Raw genomic sequence first — 24046 nt, 5'->3', positions numbered from 1 at the left:
TTTAAATATAATTTGCTTCGTGATTCGGATTTATTTGCTGTCTTTAAATATTTGTACAAAAAATAGTAAAAATGTTTTGATTTTCTTTATTCTAATACAAAATTTATAAAGTACGCAATATATTCAAAATTATGTCACCATTTTGTAACTAATAAAAAAAAAAACAAGTGGTTTTTTATCAAAGAAATGGAACCTAACATTTCTAAGCGACAGTTGTTAAATAAAACTCAAGTATAGTTATTTAAATATTTTGACTTTAAAAAATTAAAGGTTTATTTCAATAACACGTGCAATAATTGTTTATATTAAATAGCTATGGAAATTATTGATCTGAAATTTTATTTTCAATTAACAAAAATTAGCATAAACCATGGGAATTTGTATATGAATTTTGAAAAATTCTAATATGTATAAAGTAAGGAAATTTCACACACCAAAATTTTGTTTTATCTTGTTAATATGATGCAAAACTAACTTACAATGATATTCTTTATGTGCATGTCAACGTTTTTTCTTTCACATATTAAAAATAATCTCTCTCTCTCTCTCTATATATATATATATATATATATATTAATTTTATGAAACATTTTTACTAATACAATCTCACTTTACATTACACATGCAACTTTTATTATAATATAAACAAATCATTTAAAGATTTAAAAATAAAAATGAATTGAAAAAGAATTTTGCATTTTTTTCCATAGATAGAAAAGAGGAAAAAGTTGAATAGGGGCATGATACTTTTTTGATACTAAAGTGAGTAGGAAGCACAGAGACCCACCCACATTAGGGTTTATGGCAATTTACATGAATAATAATAGCGTTAGCCGGTGACCGACCTTTCCCAATTTTCTTCCTTTGCCTTCTCATCCTTTCTCCGTTGCATTTCACTATCAAACATACCCAAATCACAATTCAACTTTTAGAACAAATCAAAATTCAATTCTTAATTAATTTATCACTAACCCTTCTTTGCATGCATGCTTAAATATTTTATCAAACCATGGTTAAATATTAATTAACTATATTTTTTTTTCAAATGTTTGATAATTAAGTATTATTTGCTTCTGATTTGGAATATAATACAAGAAATCAAATTAGTTAATACTAATTAAATAATTTAGTTAACATTATTTAACTATAACACTTTAAAAGCCGAACTTTCTCTTCTAGATTAAATTTGATATAAAAAAGTAATCATTTAAAATAAAGTCTTAATTAAATGAACAGTTACTTTAAATGACATGATTAAATAAAGTAAAATGATTGGAGATTTATTTCTATTTGAGGCAACATACATTTTTTTTTCATATATTTATTTAACATTAAATGAATACTTATAAAAATATGATTTTGTTGCATGTAAACGCATGTTCAGAAATTTTCTTCAACCGTTTCAAATATTGTTTTGATGTCTTTTTTTTATTATTAATACTGTATGCTTTTTAAATGTCTTTAATTTTATTTAGAATGAAAAAAAAAATTAGGAGAGAATAAAAGGGAACAAGTTTCATATTTTTCTTCCTAAAATTAAAAAAATCATCGCTTTTACCATCGGAACATAATTAGCAAATTATCGACTCTATCTAAACCAACTCAACTTCTAATGTTAAACCTAATTATTTGCATTTAATTACTATCTAACTCCATACCACTACATTAAAAAAAATCACTTATTTTTAGAAAATGTTCAAATTTCACCAACAGTAACACATCGTTGTGCTAAGAGCAAAAAATGCTACAAAGTAACACCTGAGACACAGACTGTGGGAAACAACAACAAAGACAACAATCACCATTACAATAAGTACTTTTTTTTTTCTTCTGTCCCACAAAGTAATTATTCAACTTGTGTGACGAGTCAAGAACAGAAACCAAAAAATAATTAAAAAAAGGAGATTATTAATTTATTAATTATTTAATTTGGATGCTGAAAAGAAAAATATTAAAAACTCAGTTTTACAGTTCATGTGTGTGGTGTAGTGTGGGGTTGGGGTTATGTTGCCGTTAGTGATAAGCACGCCTGGCATTTCATCATTCCCTCGCTTTCTCACACACACACTCTCTCTCTCTCACACCTCATTTGTTTGCTTTTTTGATTTTTTCTTCATCTTCTTTTCTTTTCCCCCTAAATATTCTTTCTCTCTCTACATTTCTTCTTCTTCTTCAGTCCCCACTTTCCTCTTCTCACTTTCCGCCACCTTCTTTTACCTTCCGTTGTCTGCAGCCGCTAAAACCCTCCAATTCTGCTCATCTCATTGGATCTGCGTCTCCTATTCATTCCGATTCATTCACTTTTTTTCTAAAATTATTTTTTCAATTTCGCGATTCCGGATTTCTCAGCTTGAGGTTGTGCTTTTTTTTATTGTTTTTTTGTTACGACAAAATCGATTGGTGCTGTATCTCTCCTTCTTCTTTCTCCAGGTATGAAGCTCCTCCAATCCGTTTTCGTTACATTGGTTTTCAGTGACAGTTTTTATTGTTTTTGTGTCTTTCGATCTGTTTCTGATTGGTCTGAAGTGCAATTGGACTTGAATTTCCCGAATCTATTTCTTGAATCGGATTTTGCGTTCTTTTTCTTTCTTGGTTTTCGGATGCCGAAAAATCTGTATGCCTGCCTGCTGGCTGCTTCTGTGTGTGTTTATTTATTTAATTATTATTATTATTTTTCAAATTCATAGATATTGATGTTAGAGATTTTGGGGAATGGAACGACATCGCAGGGAAGTGTTTGAGCGTTTTTGGCGTCGTCGTGTTTTTCGGGATTAGTCAAGTGATAGTGTGGCGTATTATTTTTTGATATACGTGTCAGCTACTACCTAGGTATACGGGTAGTTTCTTTGTGCTTTATTGTTACTGCGGTGGCGTTTTTTTTGAATGGGTATCTGTCATGGGTGTGTGCATTTCGTGGCACGCGGATGCGGTGGGGTGTGTCGTCTACGAGGAGGGTTCTGGGATTTTGGTTTCTTTCTCTTGTTTTGACAAAATTCAACATTGGATGCCTTTGGTTCTGAAGCTGCTTTGGCATTGGAACAGTTATCCTATGTGGTTTATATATTTTATTAGGGAGAGTAATAGGTATGATGAGTTAATCTTGACCATTCATTTTTATTTGGACGATCGAGATTGATTTTAATTAAATTTATTCTATGTAAGATTGAATGGTAGATATTAGCTCCTTTCACCTCTTTCTCTCTCTGTCTGTTTTCTGATTTGATATTATCAGGCAATTCTTTCAGAATAGTAGAATTGCTAATGGCAATTCTCCTCGAATTAGTTAATTTTGCTCAGTGCAGTGCAAAGGCTGTGTTGTTTGCAAAAGTGAGGATGTATGTGTTTTTTCGTGTACGTATCACATAACTTAAACTTGTATCAATTGATGGCTATCAAATCATTAGCACTACTAGATAGGTATGCAGGACGGACATGGTGACACAAGATGCATTTTTCTGTTATGCTTTTGTCTGTTTTTAAGAAACTTCTATGAAAAGGCATTTGTACTTATTGAAAGTGCAATTTCTTTACCTGCTTGTGAACAACCAGAAGGGAGTGTCTAGTTGCTGACAATGAAATGCTTAAGAATGTGTACCTTTTCTTATTCTTTCTTTGTGATACATCTTTCTTAACTTGTAAACATGAATTTAGGTAAATAAGCTCTTTATTTACTTGGAATTCCTAATGGTAGAGGGAACAAAATATGTAACAGCTACATTTAGCCGTGCCTGCTCTTTCCCTTTTCTTTTATTGCTCATCGCCTGCAAATCAGTTACCGGTGCTGATCTTGTGTATAAACTATTCCGATTGCTGAGAAACTTCTATACTGTTTGAATAGAATAGTTGTAGTGCCAGAATTTCTTTGTTGAAATTGTTTGGGGAAGCATTCGCACTTCCTTTTTCATCCTCTATTATCAGAGCTCCGGAAAATTGTTAGTTTGATCTCACATTTCTCTACCATTCATTATATTATTTATGGTTTCTTCAGGGCAATTTCTTTTTTCAATATTTACTCTAGCTACTAGAAGAATATTATGGCAGTTTCCATGAGAGATCTGGATCCAGCTTTTCAGGGAGCTGGACAAAAGGCGTATCCTGCTACTTGATTACATATTGTGCTTTTCACTATTTATCAAATTTTCATTTGTAGAAGATTTGTTCAAGGTTTCTGTTTCATTTGGTTATGCCATGTTTTTTCAATTTGATGCTTTGATGTTGGATCTGTACCCAGCGCATTATTTACCTTAGCCATGTACAGTGGACTTGAGATATGGCGTATTGAGAATTTTAATCCAGTTCCTGTTCCAAAGTCCTCTTATGGGAAATTTTTCACTGGAGACTCCTATGTGATCTTAAAGGTTAGCCATTTTGAAATTGCTTATTCATTCTTGCTATGTTATACTCATGTTGGTTTATTCTGTTTTAGAAAGTTACTATTTCTGTTTATTTTATTGTATTGTATGAACATTGTAATTTAAAAGTAATTGTTGTTGGGGCATGACAAACACAATATTGTTATGTAATGGCATGTAGATCAATTCCGTCTTCATTTTTTTTTGGAAAACATTGATTCAGATCTCTTCATATTATTCAGTGGAACTTTTTTTGGCCACATTGTGTAAGTTGCTTGTGCTTACTGCATTGTATATGAAACAAATTTTCACTGGTATGAATATTATTTTATTTCTGATACTTTATTTGTGGGAAACTGCTTCAAAAAGTTGCATTGCATATGAATCAGTTTTTAACTAGTATGAATGTTATTTTGTTTCTGATACTTTGTTTGTAGACAACTGCTTCAAAAAGTTGCATTGCATATGAATCAGTTTTTAATTAGTCTGAATGTTATTTTTTTTATGATACTTTGTTTGTAGACAACTGCATCAAAAAGTGGTGCTTTGCGGCATGATGTCCATTACTGGCTTGGTAAAGACACCAGTCAGGTAACATTCTTCTTGTATACGTATATGTATATATTTTCTGGTTTAAAGCTAGGTGTAATTTTATATGCATGTTACCTAATGAGTGTAAATTCAAAACAGGATGAAGCTGGTGCTGCAGCCATCAAAACAGTTGAGCTAGATGCAGCTCTCGGAGGACGCGCTGTTCAGTATCGTGAAGTGCAAGGCCATGAAACTGAAAAGTTCCTGTCTTATTTCAAACCATGTATTATCCCTCAAGAAGGTGGAGTTGCTTCCGGTTTCAAACATCCTGAGGCTGAAAAGCATAAGACACGGTTGTTTGTATGCAGGGGAAAACATGTTGTACATGTCAAAGAGGCAAGTTTGAGTTTATTCCTTTGCCTTTGAGGTTTAAGTGTTGTTTGTATTTGTTTTCATTGAATGGGATGCATGAATATATATAGACATTATTTTCTTCTTGTTGAGTAACAATTTATGTTGGTTATAGGTTCCATTTGCTAGAGCTTCACTGAACCATGATGATATTTTTGTTCTGGATACTGAATCAAAAATTTTCCAATTTAATGGTTCCAATTCATCAATCCAAGAAAGGGCTAAAGCTTTGGAAGTTGTACAGTATATTAAGGATACCTACCATGATGGAAAATGTGATGTGGCTGCTGTTGGTAAGTGAAAAAATATATTTTGATGCTTTAAAATTTAAAGGTTATTACTGATTATTATGAATTGAATATCTATACCCGCACTTCCATGTAGAGGATGGAAAGTTGATGGCTGATCCTGAAACTGGGGAATTCTGGGGTTTCTTTGGGGGATTTGCTCCTCTTCCAAGAAAAACAGCTGGTGATGATGATAAGCCTACTGATTCTAGCCCTCCGAAGCTGCTCTGGTAATGTTATTTCTGTTTTATCCCTAGTAATTTGTTTGTTTTTTTTAACTTGCAGTCTGTTCCATTATTTTTTTTAGTTAAAATGTCATTTGGTTGAAGATAATTGATGCTTACATGCTATTTAGTATTCTCCTTCCCCGTATTGTTTTAGGGTAATTTTTTTGTTACACTCTTTAATTTTTAGCATCTTAGCGTTTGAAAAGGTGTAAATGGAACGCCCCCTTCCTCTCCTCCAAATGAGACTCCCCTTATTTCACACTTTGACTGTAAAACCCTGATGTCAAGTAAACTTCTAAGAAGTAAGGTTGCAATGACACGTGACTTGCAGAGGATACCCATTAAAATATTTTTAACGTCTAATAATATAATGATTAAATGAAAATCTTAAACAGTTTGTAGGAAAAGCCTGGTTAGTTTTCAGTTTTGTGGTATTTGAGGTTTAAACTTGTTTTTTTGCTGTAAGATATACTAACGTGACATTTCCTGATTCCTATGATCTTTTGATGGTTTTCTTGATGTAAGTGGTTTTGCACACATAAATATGAAGTGATACATATTTTATCTGCCTTTAAGGTTGAGTTCATCCACACGTGGCACAAGGTTGAAGGATCAAAGAAGAATCTACCCTTGTTTTTAATGCATTTTTGATGTGTGAGACTGTATTTTAATCTATTGTTAAAACTTGCAAATCTGCAACACTTTTGGTCTAAATGAGATAATACTGAGAATTTTTAAAGTAATAATTATTTTGACAGTACACTGATGGAATTCATCTGGTGTATTAAAATCTATTTCTGACAAGATTATCAATTTTGCAGCATTGAAAAGGGACAGGCAGAACCTGTGGAGGCTGCTGATTCTTTGAAAAGAGAATTACTAGACACAAATAAATGCTATATTCTTGATTGTGGGGTTGAAGTGTTTGTCTGGATGGGTAGAAATACTTCTCTTGATGAAAGAAAAAGTGCAAGTGGAGTTGCAGATGTAACACATTTCTTTAATAGTATCATTTAACATTTTTCTATAAGGTTTAGTTTTGGTGGATGTTTTTGATTATTGTTGCATTTGACCCCAAAACAGGAGTTAGTCAGAGGCATTGATAAACTGAAACCCCAAATAATTCGTGTGATAGAAGGATTTGAAACAGTAATGTTCAGGTCCAAATTTGATTCTTGGCCTCAGACAACTGATGTGACAGTATCTGAAGATGGTCGTGGCAAGGTAGCTGGTAAGTGTTAAGTAATGTTACAGCTATTAGCTTATTGTGCCTAAAGTGATCTTTATTACAATAAATTTTGTCATCAGCAGCATTATTGATAATGTTACAATAATATATTTCAGTTTTTTCCCCTTGCTTATTGCTTTTGACTTTGTAGCTCTTCTAAAACGCCAAGGAGTTAATGTGAAGGGTTTGTTGAAAGCTGATCCAGTGAGGGAAGAACCTCAACCCCACATTGATTGCACAGGGCATTTGCAGGTACTCTGCTAGTTGCAAATCATCTGTCAAAACTGATATTTCTTGATGTAACTTTACTTTGTTCAGTTTCTTAATGGTTTTATATCTCGTTTAATTTATATCTGCTAATGTGAGAATTTGTTAGAACTATTGTGAGATCCTTGAAAGCACTATCTCTAATCTAGAAGAGAAGCAGAATACCCAGTGGTTTTGTACAAAAGAGCCGCATTCGATCATACATCTGGAATATGTTAAACTTTGACTTACATGGTTTTCATATTGAACTAAATAAGTAACTGCTTGATATCCTCTTTAAAAAAGTGAATTTAAGATTATGAAAAGGATTTAGTGTAGTATTGGAAGCATACCACTTCATATGCAAATTAGAATGTATATGCATGACTATCAAAAGAGTGTTGAAAAAAAAACGTATGACTTTATGTTCTCATAACCTTTGCTCGAGTTAAATCATAAGCAAACTTGATTTTGGAGCAGGGTTTGTTGGCTCGCTGCAAACTCAGTAATCTCAACCAAACTTGCGAGCTTGCCATTGAGTTGGCGAGTTCAAAGGGTTATTTTTTTCTAAACGAAAATGGTGCCATTGATTGTCGTTTTTGTGTGTGAATAAACAAAACACAACACTATTAGGGTTTGTTCTTCTCCTCCTCTACTGCTTGCAGATTAAGGTTCATTTCTACTTCTCTTTATTAGGTTTGAGAGGTGATATGGTGTGATACAGTTTTAAACGTTACCTTTTTTCTTCTGTTTGTTGACAATAGTTTACTCTACTCTAACTGCACAGGTTTGGCGCGTGAATGGTCAGGAAAAGATTCTTCTTCAAGCTTCTGATCAGTCAAAATTTTATAGTGGAGATTGCTACATCTTTCAGTATACATATCCTGGAGAGGATAAAGAAGATTGTCTTATTGGAACGTGGATTGGGAAAAATAGTGTTGAGGTAAAGTATTTATTATTTGATTCGAGTTCCACTTATATGTGATTTTATTTTAAAATAGACAAATAATCCAATGGCAAAATGCTCACACATAGACTGTAGCTAAAAGATACAGTAGCAGTTAAATTAATCTGCTCGCCCCTTTATGTTTAGGGTATTCTTAGATTGGTCCCTATAGTTCAAAACTATAATTGGGTCCATATATTATCTATTCTTTCGATTGAATTTGTTTTGGAACCTAACAAATTATTGTTTTCAGTGGTCCTGTTGAAAATTTTTCATGCGTCATTTGTCATTTTAAATCGTAGGGACTTTTAGAAATGTTAAAATCTCACGCTTTTATGAGAGATAGTCCTGGACAGGAACCTATCAACCTGCACAGATTAATTTAACCTATATTTTATAAATATGACTATACTATTTGTGCACTGATAACTGTTCTAGGACTAGAAAATGTTAAATAAATGCATAGGAAATTGGTTTCAGACTTGCTATAAATTTGCCTTTGGAGTCTTGTGAATCTATTGCCTGCATTGTTTACAAGCTCTTTTAGTCAAAAACAGGAAGAACAAGCTTCAGCTAACTCATTGGCAAGCAAAATGGTTGAGTCAATGAAGTTTCTTGCTTGCCAGGTAATTTTGTGGAAATTGTCCTTTTCTTTTATCAGAAATATATTTGTACTCATTTCTCTCCTTACTGATATTATACATGTCTAATTAACTGTAGGCTCGTATATATGAAGGCAATGAACCAGTTCAATTTCATTCTATCGTTCAAAGCTTCATTGTTTTTAAGGTTCATTTTACTCTTCTTTCCTTTGGGAACTGAATTATTCTTGTTAGCGTGTGTTTAAATTACTAACCATTTTACTTTTCTTTCCTTTAATCATTAGGGTGGGCTTGGTGAAGGATACAAGGCTTACATTGCTGGAAAGGAAATTCCTGATGAGACATACAATGAGAATGGTGTTGCATTGTTCCGCATCCAAGGCTCTGGACCAGATAATATGCAAGCGATACAAGTTGAACCAGTATGCCCTGATTTCTCTTTGTAGTAGTGCTATATATGCTTATCCGCTCATTTTGTGTTCAGCAACACACACGAATATACAAGTTTATTTATGTTATTAATTTTTTCTTTTTTTCATATTCTTGTATAAATCAGGTTGCGTCTTCCTTGAATTCCTCTTACTGTTACATACTTCATAATGGGCCAGCTGTCTTTACTTGGTCCGGAAACTCTACTAGTGCAGAAGACCAGGAACTTGTTGAGAGGATGCTGGATTTGATAAAGGTTTGTTATTTACATAAGATATATCTTATAGAAATAAGGAACACATCCTATTTAATCAGAAATATCTAGATTATATATGTATTATCTGGAACATTTATATTTATTCCCATAACACATTGGAGGATATAAAATCTTTTGTAAATCCCACATTGACTAAATATATGGCCAAATTATAGCATATGAGTGAGTACAAATCTTTCTTTGCAAATTGGTTTTGTAGGGTTGAGTTAGATCTAAATCTATTTTCTAAGGATGCATTTATACCAGCACTTGGAAGTTATATTGATATTGAAAGAAATATTATATTAGCCTACTCATCTATGTGAAATTTAAGTTTCTAATCTTTCAAATTTTTTAAAGGGATTAATTGACTAAATTACTCTTCCTACCCGATAAATGCTTTAGGACAGTCTTTTATTTTATCTCTTTGTGATTCTCACATCATTGGCAATTAGTTTCCGGTCTTTCAACTTCAGGACATTGAAGGATGAAATGCTGATTTTGGGTTTAGTTTCAATTCAAAGCTCAGAAATGTTTAAAATATTATTTCATTTTCTAAAGATTCTAAACCAATAATAGGATGTTCTAAAGTAGTTGCTAGTGACATTAAAAGTTTCATTGAAGAAATATGTCCCTAGGAGGGTTGTTTGTGGTTTCTCACTTTCACTATAGGGTCTGTTTGCCTTAAAATGGACTACAATGTAGCACATTTTATCTCTTAAGCAAAGAGAGTGTAGCTTCTAAAATTAGAGAGGGTGACAATGTAACTGGAATTTTCGAATGGGGGAGAGTATATTTACCTTCACGTTAAATATATTTTAGATCTGTTTATCTGGTTCTTATATATGCTACCAATTTCTGCAGCCAAATTTACAATCCAAACCACAGAGGGAAGGTTCTGAATCTGAACAATTTTGGGATTTGTTAGGAGGAAAATCAGAGTATCCCAGTCAAAAGATCGTTAGAGAGGCTGAAAGTGATCCTCACCTATTTTCTTGTCACTTCTCAAAAGGTAAGAGATAGTTTTTTGCTTGCTAAACTAATATTTATCTGTGTTTCCCATCCCCCTTCTGAAGGCAAAGAGCTGACTTGCTTTTGATGGTTTTCTTCCAATACCTGACTGGGCAATGTGCAGGAAATTTAAAGGTGAGTATAACCACTGATCTTAAGCTCTAGTTTCTGCATACATGGTTTTGGAATTTATGGAGATGCAATGGTGTATTAAGGTGCATTAAACTATAACTTCATACCTTGCCTCAAAAAATATATTATTTATAACTTGTCTGGTCGCTTGTCAGAAGTAAAAGCTTAGTGACAATTTTCATAAACACAAGTGACACATTATTTCTATTAAAATAGATGCTAGTTTGATCAGCCTGATACTGTTGGAAAATGTAAGCGATAAGACCCAGACAGGGATTAAATAAAGTTTGAAAGACACAAACTCTGAGAAAATTGATTAGTGATGATATCAATGAATGATCAGTATGAAAATTGGGGAGCATTGCAACTGTTACAAAAGTAAGAGTTGAAGAAGAAAATGTAAAGACAAGTATGAGAATAAAACAAGGACAGATATTGGTGAAGCAGTGAACTATCTCCAAGGCCTAAGCTTGTAAGCAAACCCTAAGTCCATTGACTATTTTCCCTAGTGACCTCTCATCCTCAATCTCTTTGTCTGTCCTCATATTCAAGCCTTGCTCCTTGATTCCAGCATCCCTTTCTCCTATTGTCATATGTCACGTGTCCATTTTGTTTGACTTTTCTCTTTCTACAATAATTCTTATGCATTTCTGGCTGATCAAGCTCTTTACTGATAAACCCATGCATTGCACGGGCCACCAAGCTAGTTTATTATGTGCTATTACAGTCAGGTTACTTAATTAGATGTCTGTTTTGACACGTATTATGACATTGCAGCAAATATAATTCAAAGTCAAACTTACATTATTAGTCGTAGAATGAGCACTTGAGCAGAAAAATAGAGCAAATACTTCAAACCAACGTAAATATCAAGTTTTAGGGACTTAGTAGATATGCTTGATCACTGCAAAGTGGTTCCCATTTCCTTTAGAATGTACTCTGGCGAAGGTTGAGTCTGGCCAATGAGCTATGGAATACTTTTTTGAAACCTTAGCTTAAATTACAAGCACATTCATGAATTCTTTAGGGTTAATTTACTTCAGTGGGCTATGCTGCTTATGATGATAAATTACTTGGATTATTTTCTGCTACAATGCATTAATTCCAAGCAATATTTTCAGGTGACAGAGGTATACAACTTCTCCCAGGATGATTTGATGACAGAAGACATTTTCATCTTGGATTGTCATTTGGAAATCTTTGTCTGGGTTGGACAGCAGGTTGACCCCAAAAGTAGATTGCAGGCTCTAACAATTGGCGAGGTATGACTGGTTTTACTGGAAGCTTTCAACATGCTACTATAATTTAGTGGGTAGTGTTTTGAAGACTTCGATATGTATCATTAGAAAATCGATAGACTTTACTAAAGCATTCTTGTGTCTTAAACATCACATGTCGTGCACGGATATATTGACTTCTTTTTAATTTTGAACAGAAATTTCTTGAGCATGATTTTCTTCTAGAAAAGTTATCACGTGTAGCTCCAATTTATGTTATCATGGAAGGGAGTGAGCCACCTTTTTTCACGCGCTTCTTTAAATGGGATTCTGCAAAATCTGCTGTAAGTTCTCATGTAATATTGATATGACTACTTGTCGTTTTAAAATCCTGACTATTGGCAATTCGTTTTACTTTGCAGATGCTGGGAAACTCATTCCAAAGGAAGCTAACGCTTGTGAAAAGTGGGGGTGCTCCCCTTTTGGATGTAAGGCATATTCCCCCTGCTCCCGTCTTACAATCACTAATTACTAATTAAATGTTCCTTGCTTAAAATATTTATTCTAACTCAAAAAGTCAAATTTTCACTATTATTAACTTGTTAGAAAAACAGGGAATGATATTCTGATTCAACTTAAAATGGATTTTTCGTGACCCCTTTTATGTAGTAAATTATTGTTGGTACAATAGCACATTCAATTTTAAGGATCCATTATAACTGCTGCTAATTTAGGTTGTGTGGAAAATGTTGTAGTCAATATAGTGTAGTCATTTTGCATATTCAGTGCCTATCATATACATAAATTAAATTCATAAGGGTGGTAAAAAATGTTCTAATAGTTCCACTAAAAAAAAGAACAGAAAATTATTTTATGAAAGAAGACTGTTTCTTTTCTGCAACAAATTATAGCCTAATCTTTTATTTACTTATTAGAAACTTCTATACATACTTTCCTAATGCTACATAATAAATGTAGGATACTTGGAAAGTAAATTTAGGTGGGCTGTTTGTTTGGAAAATAAAGATCTCAGGTTTATCGAAGTGTATGCTTATAAAGAAAATAAAAATCACAGGTGTATTCTTATAAAGAAAATTATTAATCTACGCATATCTACTGTTTAGGGAAGAAAAAATGATTTGAGTAATGATTGGGTGGGTCAATTGTCCAGCATCAATACCGCCCCCAAGATTTGAAATGAAAGATTCAGCCAGTTCCAGTTGAGCTACACATGCATGAGAAAATATAACACTATATTACTTTTAGGACATGTGTATTCTGATCCTCGATTAAGTATGGATACAAATTTGAGTGGGTTTCAGATATACTTATTTCATGATATAGATCTAATGTAACTGGTTCACACTTTAACCTCTGATCTTACTGATTGATGTTTTAATCCGCTCTGCCTTGCGACTTTGGAGGGAAGAATACTTCAGTGTATTTTTGTTTCTATTTGCATTTTTTTTTTCTTTTTGGTTGTTGAACACCTTGTATATTTCAGAAACCCAAACGGAGAACACCGGTATCTTATGGGGGAAGGTCAAGTAGTGTGCCAGATAAATCCCAGCGTTCATCCCGCAGCATGTCTGTCAGCCCTGATCGTGTTCGTGTGAGGGGCAGGTCTCCAGCCTTTAATGCTCTGGCAGCTACTTTCGAGAATCCTAATGCTAGGAACCTTTCAACCCCGCCTCCAGTAGTTAGAAAGCTCTATCCAAAATCCGTGACACCAGACTCTGCAATACTGGCACCAAAATCTGCAGCCATAGCTGCACTTAGTTCTTCTTTTGAACAGCCACCTTCAGCACGGGAAACTATGATACCTCGGTCACTTAAAGGTAAACAATAGATGAGATAATTGAACGTCCCTCTCCCTCTCCCTCTCCTGCTTTGAGTAATGCTTTTAGTGTTATAATTTACTTAAAAATATGCTTTCTGTTTATTTGGTTGTTGCAATGTGAAGTGAGTCCAGTAATGCCTAAACCAAACCCTGAAAAAATTGACAAGGAGAATTCTGTGGGCACCAGAGTTGAATCTCTTACCATACAGGAAGATGTGAAAGAGAATGAAGTTGAAGACGAGGAAGGGCTTGTGATTCATCCGTATGAACGCCTTAAAATAACATCCACAGATCCTGTAACAAGTATTGATATCACTAAGCGCGAGGTATCTGGCTATAAAATCTCTTCCCTACTTGTTTTTCATCCTTTTGTTGTGTACTTTATTTTTGCAATTAAAATTTCATTTATTTGTGCAATGATGTATACAGACTTATCTATCATCTGCGGAGTTCAAAGAGAAATTTGGGATGTCCAAGGATGCCTTTTACAAGTTGCCCAAATGGAAACAAAACAAACTCAAAATGGCTGTTCAGTTATTCTGATTCTTGAAAGTTTACTTAGCTTTCTGTCAGCTCCCTACAGTTTATTTAAGTTGCAGGTAGAATAAATTTTGATTATAAAGTTTTAGTTATTCTTTCTTTCGTTGACATTTTTGTGTTTAGTTCTTGTAGTGTCTGTCTTAGACCTTAACGGAGCTATTCTGTTTTGCAGTGAGGAATTAAACATGTGGAAGTAAAAGGGGACAGCATCAGTGTTTTTTTTAGCATAGCTGCATCTGCTCCCAAAAAACTTTTCATGAAGAGAAACTAGAGATTTTCCACCTCTCTCCCATCTCTTTCCAATGGTTTGAATGTTTAGGGTTATTTCTTTGTTGAGTTAGCGTGTGGCATTAATTTTATAGGCCAGAGTTTGTTTGTGAGCTTGCTTTTATTTTTTGTTATTTTTGGGGTCTCATGTTAGTCTTCATCTTATTTTTTAATTTAAATTGTTTTGGTATCGCAATCTGGGTTGCAAATTCGGTCTACTTAGGTTGTATTGATATTGAGGATGAAGTGTGTACAGTGAGTGTAACAGTCAGTCAACTCGTAATTTGTTTTGGAAATAAAGTGTGATTCTTTTTTGTCAATTGCACTTTCGAACCAGATTTCCTCTGCTTAATAATATACATGTAACAAGTTAACTTTGTCAATTTTATGTGGTCTTGTAGTAGCGATAGACTTGATGTTGAATCTCATGTACACAATCTAATTTCCTTACAGTTAGGGAAACCATGATTTCCCGCAATTTAATCGAAGTTCCTCAGTTTGGCAAATCTAAATTCGGGCTCAATTATATTTCATGAGTTTTAAATGAATAAAAGTGACCAAAGCTCACAGAATGAAAAGTACTTCCGGATTATAGGGGATTAGATTAGAAATTTGACTCGATCAAATAGTTGTTGGAATATGAACCTTCCATTTTTGCTATCTACACCCATCGCCATTTTTATTGTCAAATTATTTTCCAGTAGCGCTTTTTATATTTGAGTTTTTTTTTTCTTTTTCTGTAGAAAGTTAGATTCCAGAATTAAAAAACAAGGATGACCTCAGAAATTAAACTGAAGTCATATTTATATACGTTTTAAAAAAAATAGAAAATAAAAGAGAGACATTTTGAAACACAATAAGGTGTTCTCTCCTTTTAAAATTTTATATTAATTAGAGATAAGATAATTTTATAATATATAAGGATATACAAATTTTATTTTACAAATCAATTTTATAAAATTATATTTTACTTAAAATTCATTTTTTAGTAATTTTTTTTTATCATATTACTCATGAGGTGTCTTTTCTCTCCAAAAATTAAGTAGTGATTTCTAACGTATACCAACAACTCATAATTAAAATAATAAGTTATTGGCATTGGTAAATTCTTAGAAATTCAATATTAGAGTATTTTAAGGTCGGTTACACAATAAAATAATAAAAAATGGAAATAAATAAATAAAAATTGACATTATATTTTGTTATCTATGTTTGAACATTTATGTCATTAATAGATGAAAATAGCTTACGTGTTGCTTGATTTCGAAAGAAGATAACTATTTCTTAGATATACTTGGTAGTGTTTGGATTGGAGAGAGAATTTGAAAAATAACTTTTGAATAGATTTAGAAAAATGGAGAAGAAATTGTGTTGTTGTTTGAATCAAAGAATTTGAAAAACTTGATGAAAGAAAAACTTATGTATAATATAATAAATATAATAGATTAAAAATATATTCTAATAGATAAAATTAGATAATTACTATTGTACCCTTAAAGATAAATATGATATAAAATTAAACATTAATAGTAAAAATTATGTTAAAATAATATTAAAATTCTCATTTAGAATTACAAAAATATTATAATTATAATTATAATTCTTACTGATATATATAATAACAAAATTTAAACTAATTATTTATATGTATATAAGAAAAGAAAATCATTTTTATGAATTAAAAAAATAATATTAAACAATGTTAATATCATGTTACTTAAACAATAATTAAGTTAACAATGTTTTACTCTCAGTCAAGTCAAATCGAATTGAGGAGATAATAAAAAAAATATAAATATAAAAATATGAAGAATTACAAACTTTTAGTTTAAACAAGATTTAAAATTATCTCACTTCAATTAATCCAATTATTCTTATAAATTTTAGAATTTCAATTTATTTTAAGTTTTTTTTTATCGAAATAATTTATTTTATCATTTTAAATCACATATAACTTTTTATTTTTAATCTTATATTATTAAATATTTTAAATTATTTATAAAATTATTGATTTTCAATCTTATTTCATTACAACCTTTGAATGAGATCTGTTCTAATGGTTGTACCCTATATCCTTGGGTTTGAAGGAACAAAACTCAAATCTGGTGGATTAATGGATGATTTTGTGATTCGAACTCCCTAGATTAACAATGGTTACAGGTTTTGTGATAGAGATTCGTACCAATCTAATATTCAAGTATTTAGTGTTAAAAATAGTTTACAAATTCAATGTTTCCATATTTTCAATTAAAGATTAGATTAAAAGTTATATGATTTCATTACGTGGATCGGACTAGATATACTTACATGAGTCTTCTCTCACCAAAATTAAAATTAAAGAAGAATAGGACTAAACAATATTTTCGTATTAATAAAAACTAATTCGTAAAGTAGCATTTACATAAATTATATAATTATTTTTCAATAATGTCATACTGTTAGGTCCCTATCATTTGTCATGTTAATATCATGCATAATGTTAGGAATTCGTGTCAATCATTTTAACCCTCTATCATCCATGGCATATCTAATTAACTATATTAATTATAGAGACCAAAACATAGCTTTTATGTAAATGTTTATATTCATTAAAAGTAAATGAATTTATCAAAAATAGTAATAAGTCATATAAATAAATATGCAATAAAAGAACAAGGTAATTATGAAATTAAGAAAAAGAAAATATTTATATTTAAATTGTAAATTTTGAGGACCTTTAAGTTTAGTTTTATTTATTTACTTCAAAACAAAGTTTAGAGGTGTGGTTGCGCGTACACCCAAGGTGAGAGGATCTCGGGGGAGTGTCCGAGGAACGAAACAAAAAAGCGTAGCTTCGTCTATGAGAAGTGGCGGTGAAGTTGAGAACGAGCGATCCAAAATTCGTGAAATCAAGGGATTTTACTATTTTGTTCTGTTACTATATATATATATATTCAGAATCGATAGAGCGAAGCATGCGCACTTTTAGGCACTATCATTAACATTATTATTATTATTATTGTGATTATTATTATTATTGTTACGTTATCATGAGTGGCGAAAAGGAAAAAACCTCTGCACCTTCTTCTTCGCCTTATGTTGAGTTCTGCAAAGGAGTCAATGGCCTTGACAAGATTGTCCTCCGCGAATCGCGTGGCTCCTCCGCCGAGGTAATCGCTACTTATTCCTTTCAAAACGCGTCTCTCGTTTTTCTTCCTTGATCTGATTCCGTTTATTGTTTTCCACTTTTCGCGTCGCATTCGTCGATTCTCATTTGCGGTTTCGATCCACTGAGTGCTGATCTTGTGAGAATTGATTCGGATCTGGAGGTTTAGGTTTTTGTGGACTGATATCGCGCTTATTTAGCTTAGGATGCTTGATCTGGCTTCGAGCACTGGTTTTCGATTATATAAATCATAGAATTAGGGGAATGATGAAGAAAAACTGACTGTCTCTGTTTCTGGCACTGTCCGATTCTGACGTTTGCGTTGCAATCTTGTTCAGGTGTATCTGTACGGTGCACACGTGACGTCGTGGAAGAACGACCATGGCGAGGAATTACTGTTTCTCAGTAGTAAGGTGTGTATAAAGTATGATGGAACGTGTTTGTATTCCATCTCTTGTTGCTAGTTCATTAATTCCGTTATTTAGGCCGTCGCGTTTTAGTTTCAATAGGTGTTGTTTTTTTTTCCCATTATGTGCTGTTGTGACCGAATGAAGACGATAAAATACGAATTTTGTGCTATTGATCTGGATTGGTTTGTTAAGTCTTGTTATCCGTTGAATTCGTTTGTACATTGAGTGATCGGAAGTAATTGCTTGACTTCTCATAACTGTGGGAGCTTTCTATGGTTCAAGATATTGATTTGTTTTTATGGCACATTAACATCTAACCCCGTTTCTGATTTTGAGGTGGATTTAATTTCTCTAAATTGGCTAGGAAATGTGTGAATTTCTATCATGATTATAATGTACTATATAAAATGTTGGAACTCCTTGTTATTTAATATTTTCTACAATATCAGTAAATCATATTGAGCAAATTAATTTGTCCATGTCAGTCTGGTTTTGAATACTTTCAAGTTGAGTGTTTCTGTTGATTAGATAAGCTATAATCCATATTATTTACCGTTATTTGTTCCTTATGCAGGCTGTATTTAAGCCTCCAAAGGCAATTCGGGGAGGGATTCCAATTTGTTTTCCTCAAGTATGTACTTCTTACATAATTTTGTTTTGCATTATTGTTTTTGTCATCATAATGCATATTTAGAAGAGGTAAAAAAAGTGGAGAAAGGAAGAAGAGGGATTAGAGGTGAATTGTTAATGGCTCACAAATAATCTTTTAAAACTTATGGATTGATGTTCTAAAATTAATTAATACTTTTTTAAAGATAACCACTTGTGACATTTCATAATCTCATAATACTATCGACAACTTAATGTTAAAATTGATGGTTTTACACACAGATTTGTTTACTCTTAGCCATTTGGGAGGAAAAGTTAATCATCCTTGGACATTTGAATAACATCACAACACTATTATTTGCTTGTGAGGCATCTTAATTGTATGCAATCACATTCATATACGCTTGATCACTTTTTTTGGAAAAAGAATTAAACATATTTACACGTGGTTGATCATGCATGCTGGGTGGATATCCCCAGTGGCATGTTAACCACTATTCTGATTATTAACACCACTTCTTTAAATAAAATACCAAAAGAGTAATTTGTATTTAAAAATCCATTTTCCTTCTAGATTTTATTACACTTTTGATCAAACTCAATCTGCAAATCATAAATAAATGCTAGATCAATAAAAAATTGAAATCCAGTAATTTAAGTTTCTACAGTCTATTTCTGAATGTCATCTAATTTGTAAATGGATTTTCAAAAATACTGTGTTATGATCATATCATTCAAGATGACCCGTGATCATAGAAAATTGCCCTCTGTTTTCAGTTTGGAGGCCTTGGCACCCTCGACCAACATGGATTTGCTAGAAATCGATTGTGGAGCATTGATGATGATCCTCCTCCATTTCCAACAAATACGTTGAGCAAAGCCTTTGTTGATTTGATACTTAAGACCTCTGAAGAAGACTCAAAAAATTGGCCTCACAGGTACAAAAAATATTTAATATGTTGTCTATGTTTATTTTTTAACTACATTTTTTTAAACCTGCTTATTTCATATTTTGAATTGGGTATATTATGTTTCCTTATGTTATTATATACCTTTCTGTTTGTTTGTAGTTTTGAATACCGTCTTCGGATAGCTTTGGGACCAGGAGGAGATCTGATGTTGACATCACGGATCAGGAACACAAATAGCGAGGGAAAACCATTTTCATTCACCTTTGCATACCATACATATTTCTCTGTATCAGACATAAGGTTAGTGCAGTATGCTTGTTTGACACTTTATCACAGTTTAGTGCTAGTGTTCTGTTTTACATTTATAACTTAATACTGTTGTCACATTTAACAACTTGCTACTATAAACTTGCAAACTTTATTTGTCTATTTCAGTGATGACATTTCACAAATTTTGTAATGGACTATCCTATTATTAATTGGTGAATTTTGTTACCAAGATTGTAGCATTGGGTAGTTATCCATATAATTATTAGGTTTAAATATAATTTTGATTCCTGGAATATGTTTGGCTTTTTATTTTGCCACCTCTTAAATTTTTCTTGATTATGGCCCTCTTTTCTTTTGTATTTTGTTCTTGAAATTTTTTTTCGATTTTAAAATTGCTGCTAATATATTTTTGGATTTTTCTTTTGGTCCCTAAGAAATTTTTTATCACATTTTTCCAATGAAGATTGTAAGCTAGTAAAAACAATGTAATATGATTATGGAGTATGGATATATACATTTTCAGTGCCGCAGTGTAAAATAATAAGCTATTGTTATTACCTATATGAAATTTTCAACATGCAAATGGTATCACGTTATCCAAGTTAACTTTTGGTGCATATGTACCTGACCAAAATGTTATGTGTAAGCTGAAACATTTCTGTTTATACTTAATTAGGTTTCTCCTTTTTTGGTTGGTGAAATTAGAAATTTTTGTCGTATTTATAAAAAATCTACTTATGTTTTGCTTTTCTGTAGTTTGAATTCTAATTCAATGGACTTTTTTCTAATTTTTTTTTGGGCTTTCTGTATGTTGATTTTTTTATGTTATTATAATTAAAAATGGATTAACATCTTATTTGTTTATTTGGATGAATTCAGTGAAGTTCGAGTGGAGGGATTAGAGACCTTGGATTATCTCGATAATTTGCAGAACAAGGAACGTTTTACTGAACAGGGGGATGCTTTAACGTTTGAATCAGAAGTAAGATTGGTTTTTCCCTTCTTTTCTTTTGTTTTAGGAAGCAAGACACTGATATTAAGTGTACAATTTGGATTTATTTCCATAAAATGAATTAATTGAATAATTTTAATATAAAAATACTTTAGATGAAACTTAAAAGAGCAGTTTCTTTTTTTAATTGAAAAAAGTAATAGACTCAGAAACTTGGTTCTATAGAACATTCAAACAATTTATAATTCTTAAGTATGTTTTGTTTTTTTTTTTTTAAATTGTTTATCAATTTAAATGTTTTTGTGGTATTGAATTCATGCCAGAAGTGGGCTTTCACATTTTTTGAACAATGTTTTTGATTTGACAACTTGTGTGAGTTCATGATGCGCACATGTGGAAGGATGAAGAGATGCAAATGTGTATCGTTCATCTCATCACTCACAGAAACAAACAGTTAGTTTCTTTTTCTTCATCCCAATCCCCCTAAGCTTTTTTGCTTTTTTACTTTTCCCCTACTGATTCCTTTTTTATTTATTTTTATTTCTTTTGCCTATCTTTTATTTCTTTTCCACCTTGTCATTCTTTAACGTGCTGTACTAGGGTGGGGGGAATTACCGAGTATTTTCTGGCTGATGCTGTCACCCATTCCGTATCTGGGTATTGGCTGAACCCAACCCATTTACGTAAGAAACACATCTTTACAGAATAAAATTGGAAAAAGGAACAAAAGAAAGAAAAACACGTACCTGATCTGGTTTACATTTGGTTGTACCTGGTTTCTAGTATTAGTTGACCTATTCTGGCTACATCAAGTGGCCAATTCTGATATATTGATGTTTGTTGAACTCTGTTGACTTTAAAATGATTCTTCTGTTTGATATGATAGGTGGACAAGATATATCTCAGCACTCCTACAAAGATTGCAATTATTGATCATGAAAAAAAGAGAACATTTGTTGTCCGTAAAGATGGCCTTCCTGATGCTGGTGCGTATTATTAAGTCCATCTTATATAGAAATAGTGTTACTCATAAGTGTACAGATTAGAACTTCCATTATTTTTAATTTTATATTTTAATTCAAAATTGTATTTCATATATGTGTGTATTTGATCAAGAACGGAAGGAGGTATAAGGTGTAAAATATATCTCTTCTAATTTTTATGTCTAAAATGTTCATTTAAGACTGTAAGGTATAGCGTGTAACATTATGGTGATAGTGACTTCTGCGAGAAATTATGATTTAAGCTGGCAATGACAGTTTCCAAACTTAACTCGGCACATTTGTAGTCTAGTCATTCAAGACCTTTTAAGCTAGTAATAATGAACTTGGAAGAATCATAAGCATAGGAAATTGATAGCCGAAGTAGATAATTTCATTACAGTTGAGTTGTGATGCCTCTAAGTTCAAATTAAAGTGACCGTCTGCCTAGTTTTTCATAAGTTTACATTTATTATTACTGTGTAGTGGTGTGGAATCCTTGGGATAAGAAAGCAAAGGCCATGGCTGATTTTGGTGATGATGAGTACAAGCATATGCTGTGTGTAGAGGCTGCTGCTATTGAGAAGCCTATCACCTTGAAACCTGGAGAAGAATGGAAAGGAAGGTTAGAGCTTTCAGCTGTTCCCTCTAGTTATTGCAGTGGACAACTTGATCCCCAGAGAGTTCTTCTGGGAAGCTGAATGATCTTTGTTGTGTTCTGTGTCCTGTACAGGTAATAACCGTATATTATTATATTTCAATGCAAATATCCTTTAATATTACCATAAAAAACGACCTAAGCCTCGGCTTACATTCGTCCTCCTTAAATTTTGGAAACAAAAGAATTTTGGGTAGATATTTAATAGATACCAATTTAAAATCCAGAGAGTAATTGAAAGAAAGTAATATACCATTCTAAATCAACTTTGCTTAATACACAACCCTCTATATATGTCCTACCTTTGCTACTATAGTTAGAGGAGAAAGTCTTACTAATAGAGGCTCTTCCATTCAGCTCTTTGGGCCCATCTTTATTTTTCTTACATATACTTTAATAATCAGGCTTTTTGCCAACAATTTTATCCTCTCCAAATGACATATTATTGCTTAAGCTGATGCATATCAATAGTAGCTCCTGGCTCTGAAATTTGGTTTTCTTGGGCTTTGATATTATGATTTATTAATCAAAGATTAAAACTGTTAGTTGCTCGGTTGTCTTTTATACATGTATTAATCCATTTAAATGTGTCACTAATAATCCTTTAGGAAAGATTTATCTGCAGGTAGCCTGTTGCAACATTTATGGGATGTTAAAAAGGAAAGTGTCTTCAGTAATTTTGCCCCTTCATGTTTCATTTAAGTCTGTGGTGGACAGATGAACTCATGTTGGATAGATTTTTATTAAACTTTTATTTTTTCCCCTGTAATGGATGACAAACTGAACAAAGGGTATTAAGCTGTGGAGGCCACAGTTGTTGCCATGGATGCCATGGAAGATCGCAATTACAGCCTGCAATTCAACAGATTTTCACGTTGGGTTGAATGGCCTAGACCCAGAGGGATTCATTTTGAATTCGTAGTTTTTTGGGTTTTTAAATCCCTGTAAGTTGTTTTTTCTAAATGTTATAGGGCAATGAACACACCCTTTAAGAGTATTTTATAATGCTAAAGGAGTGTACGACAGAAGAACAATTGACAAGTGATTAAATATTTCTGGTTATTTTGTTACATAATCCTATGTTTAATTAAATAATTATTTGTTCTGCCTTTGCCCTGTAAACATGTTTTACAAATCATTGTTGATCATCTTGGTGGATGGAGGGAGTAATGTATATCTGTTTAAAATTTTGTATCCTATTTTATTTTCCCTCTTCATCATCTTCGATCAGCTGTCAGCATATTATATTTGTTTTTCGTATCTCTTGGTTTAAGTTGTCCCAAGGCTGCCACAGGTAGAAGCCTGAAAATGGGGCTTTTAGCGAGGAATAAAAATAATTACAAGTGAATATTCAGTCTGACAAAGAGTAACATTTTTTTAAAGCCATGTCTTTATCGAATTGATACAGGCCTAATATTCTGTTCGGGTAGTTTAAATTGCGATACGCAATTAAATGGAAATAAATTAACATTTTCTTATATAATGTTAAGAAAATTGTGCCTACTTCTCAAAAGTGTTCACAAGTTTTGATTTGGTTTTACTTTCTTTTTGATAAATTATGGATTTATTTTCCAAAGTATAAGTATGTT

At 32.3% G+C, this 24046-nt stretch overlaps 2 protein-coding genes across 5 annotated transcripts; both read left to right on the top strand.

Annotated features, from left to right (window-relative positions):
* The first annotated feature begins 2052 nt into the window (after positions 1 to 2052).
* On the top strand, positions 2053 to 14842 carry LOC124827604 (villin-4-like). The gene is made up of 24 exons (XM_047300691.2): positions 2053 to 2430; positions 3989 to 4090; positions 4259 to 4358; positions 4875 to 4943; positions 5043 to 5279; positions 5410 to 5587; positions 5679 to 5811; positions 6630 to 6795; positions 6892 to 7039; positions 7188 to 7288; positions 8070 to 8225; positions 8786 to 8854; positions 8949 to 9017; positions 9115 to 9252; positions 9387 to 9515; positions 10380 to 10527; positions 10651 to 10661; positions 11780 to 11920; positions 12094 to 12219; positions 12298 to 12363; positions 13380 to 13713; positions 13839 to 14041; positions 14145 to 14314; positions 14428 to 14842. Exons 2-23 carry the CDS (start codon positions 4035 to 4037, stop codon positions 14256 to 14258), a joined length of 2892 nt encoding a protein of 963 aa, XP_047156647.1. The 5' UTR covers positions 2053 to 2430; positions 3989 to 4034; the 3' UTR covers positions 14259 to 14314; positions 14428 to 14842.
* A 2427-nt stretch (positions 14843 to 17269) lies between these two features.
* On the top strand, positions 17270 to 23532 carry LOC124827603 (putative glucose-6-phosphate 1-epimerase). Of its 4 annotated transcripts, XM_047300690.2 has the most exons (9): positions 17273 to 17671; positions 18006 to 18080; positions 18652 to 18708; positions 19464 to 19624; positions 19757 to 19897; positions 20747 to 20849; positions 21706 to 21805; positions 22286 to 22532; positions 23066 to 23532. In XM_047300690.2, the coding sequence occupies exons 1-8, from the start codon at positions 17552 to 17554 to the stop codon at positions 22498 to 22500; spliced, it is 972 nt and encodes a 323-aa protein (XP_047156646.1). In that variant the 5' UTR covers positions 17273 to 17551; the 3' UTR covers positions 22501 to 22532; positions 23066 to 23532. The 4 variants fall into 4 exon arrangements, with proteins under 4 accessions (XP_047156645.1, XP_047156644.1, XP_047156643.1 ...); XM_047300689.2 differs by having other exon boundaries at positions 17270 to 17671; positions 19464 to 19897; positions 23083 to 23532; XM_047300688.2 differs by having other exon boundaries at positions 17270 to 17671; positions 19464 to 19897; positions 23071 to 23532.
* The last annotated feature ends 514 nt before the right edge of the window (positions 23533 to 24046 follow it).

This window comes from Vigna umbellata, chromosome 2 (assembly GCF_029865625.1).
Source record: "Vigna umbellata cultivar VRB3 chromosome 2, Vumbellata_1.0, whole genome shotgun sequence".
Taxonomy (NCBI): Eukaryota; Viridiplantae; Streptophyta; class Magnoliopsida; order Fabales; family Fabaceae; genus Vigna; species Vigna umbellata.
The sequence above is the reverse complement of the archived record's forward strand: the minus strand, read 5'-3'. Positions and strand labels throughout refer to the sequence as shown.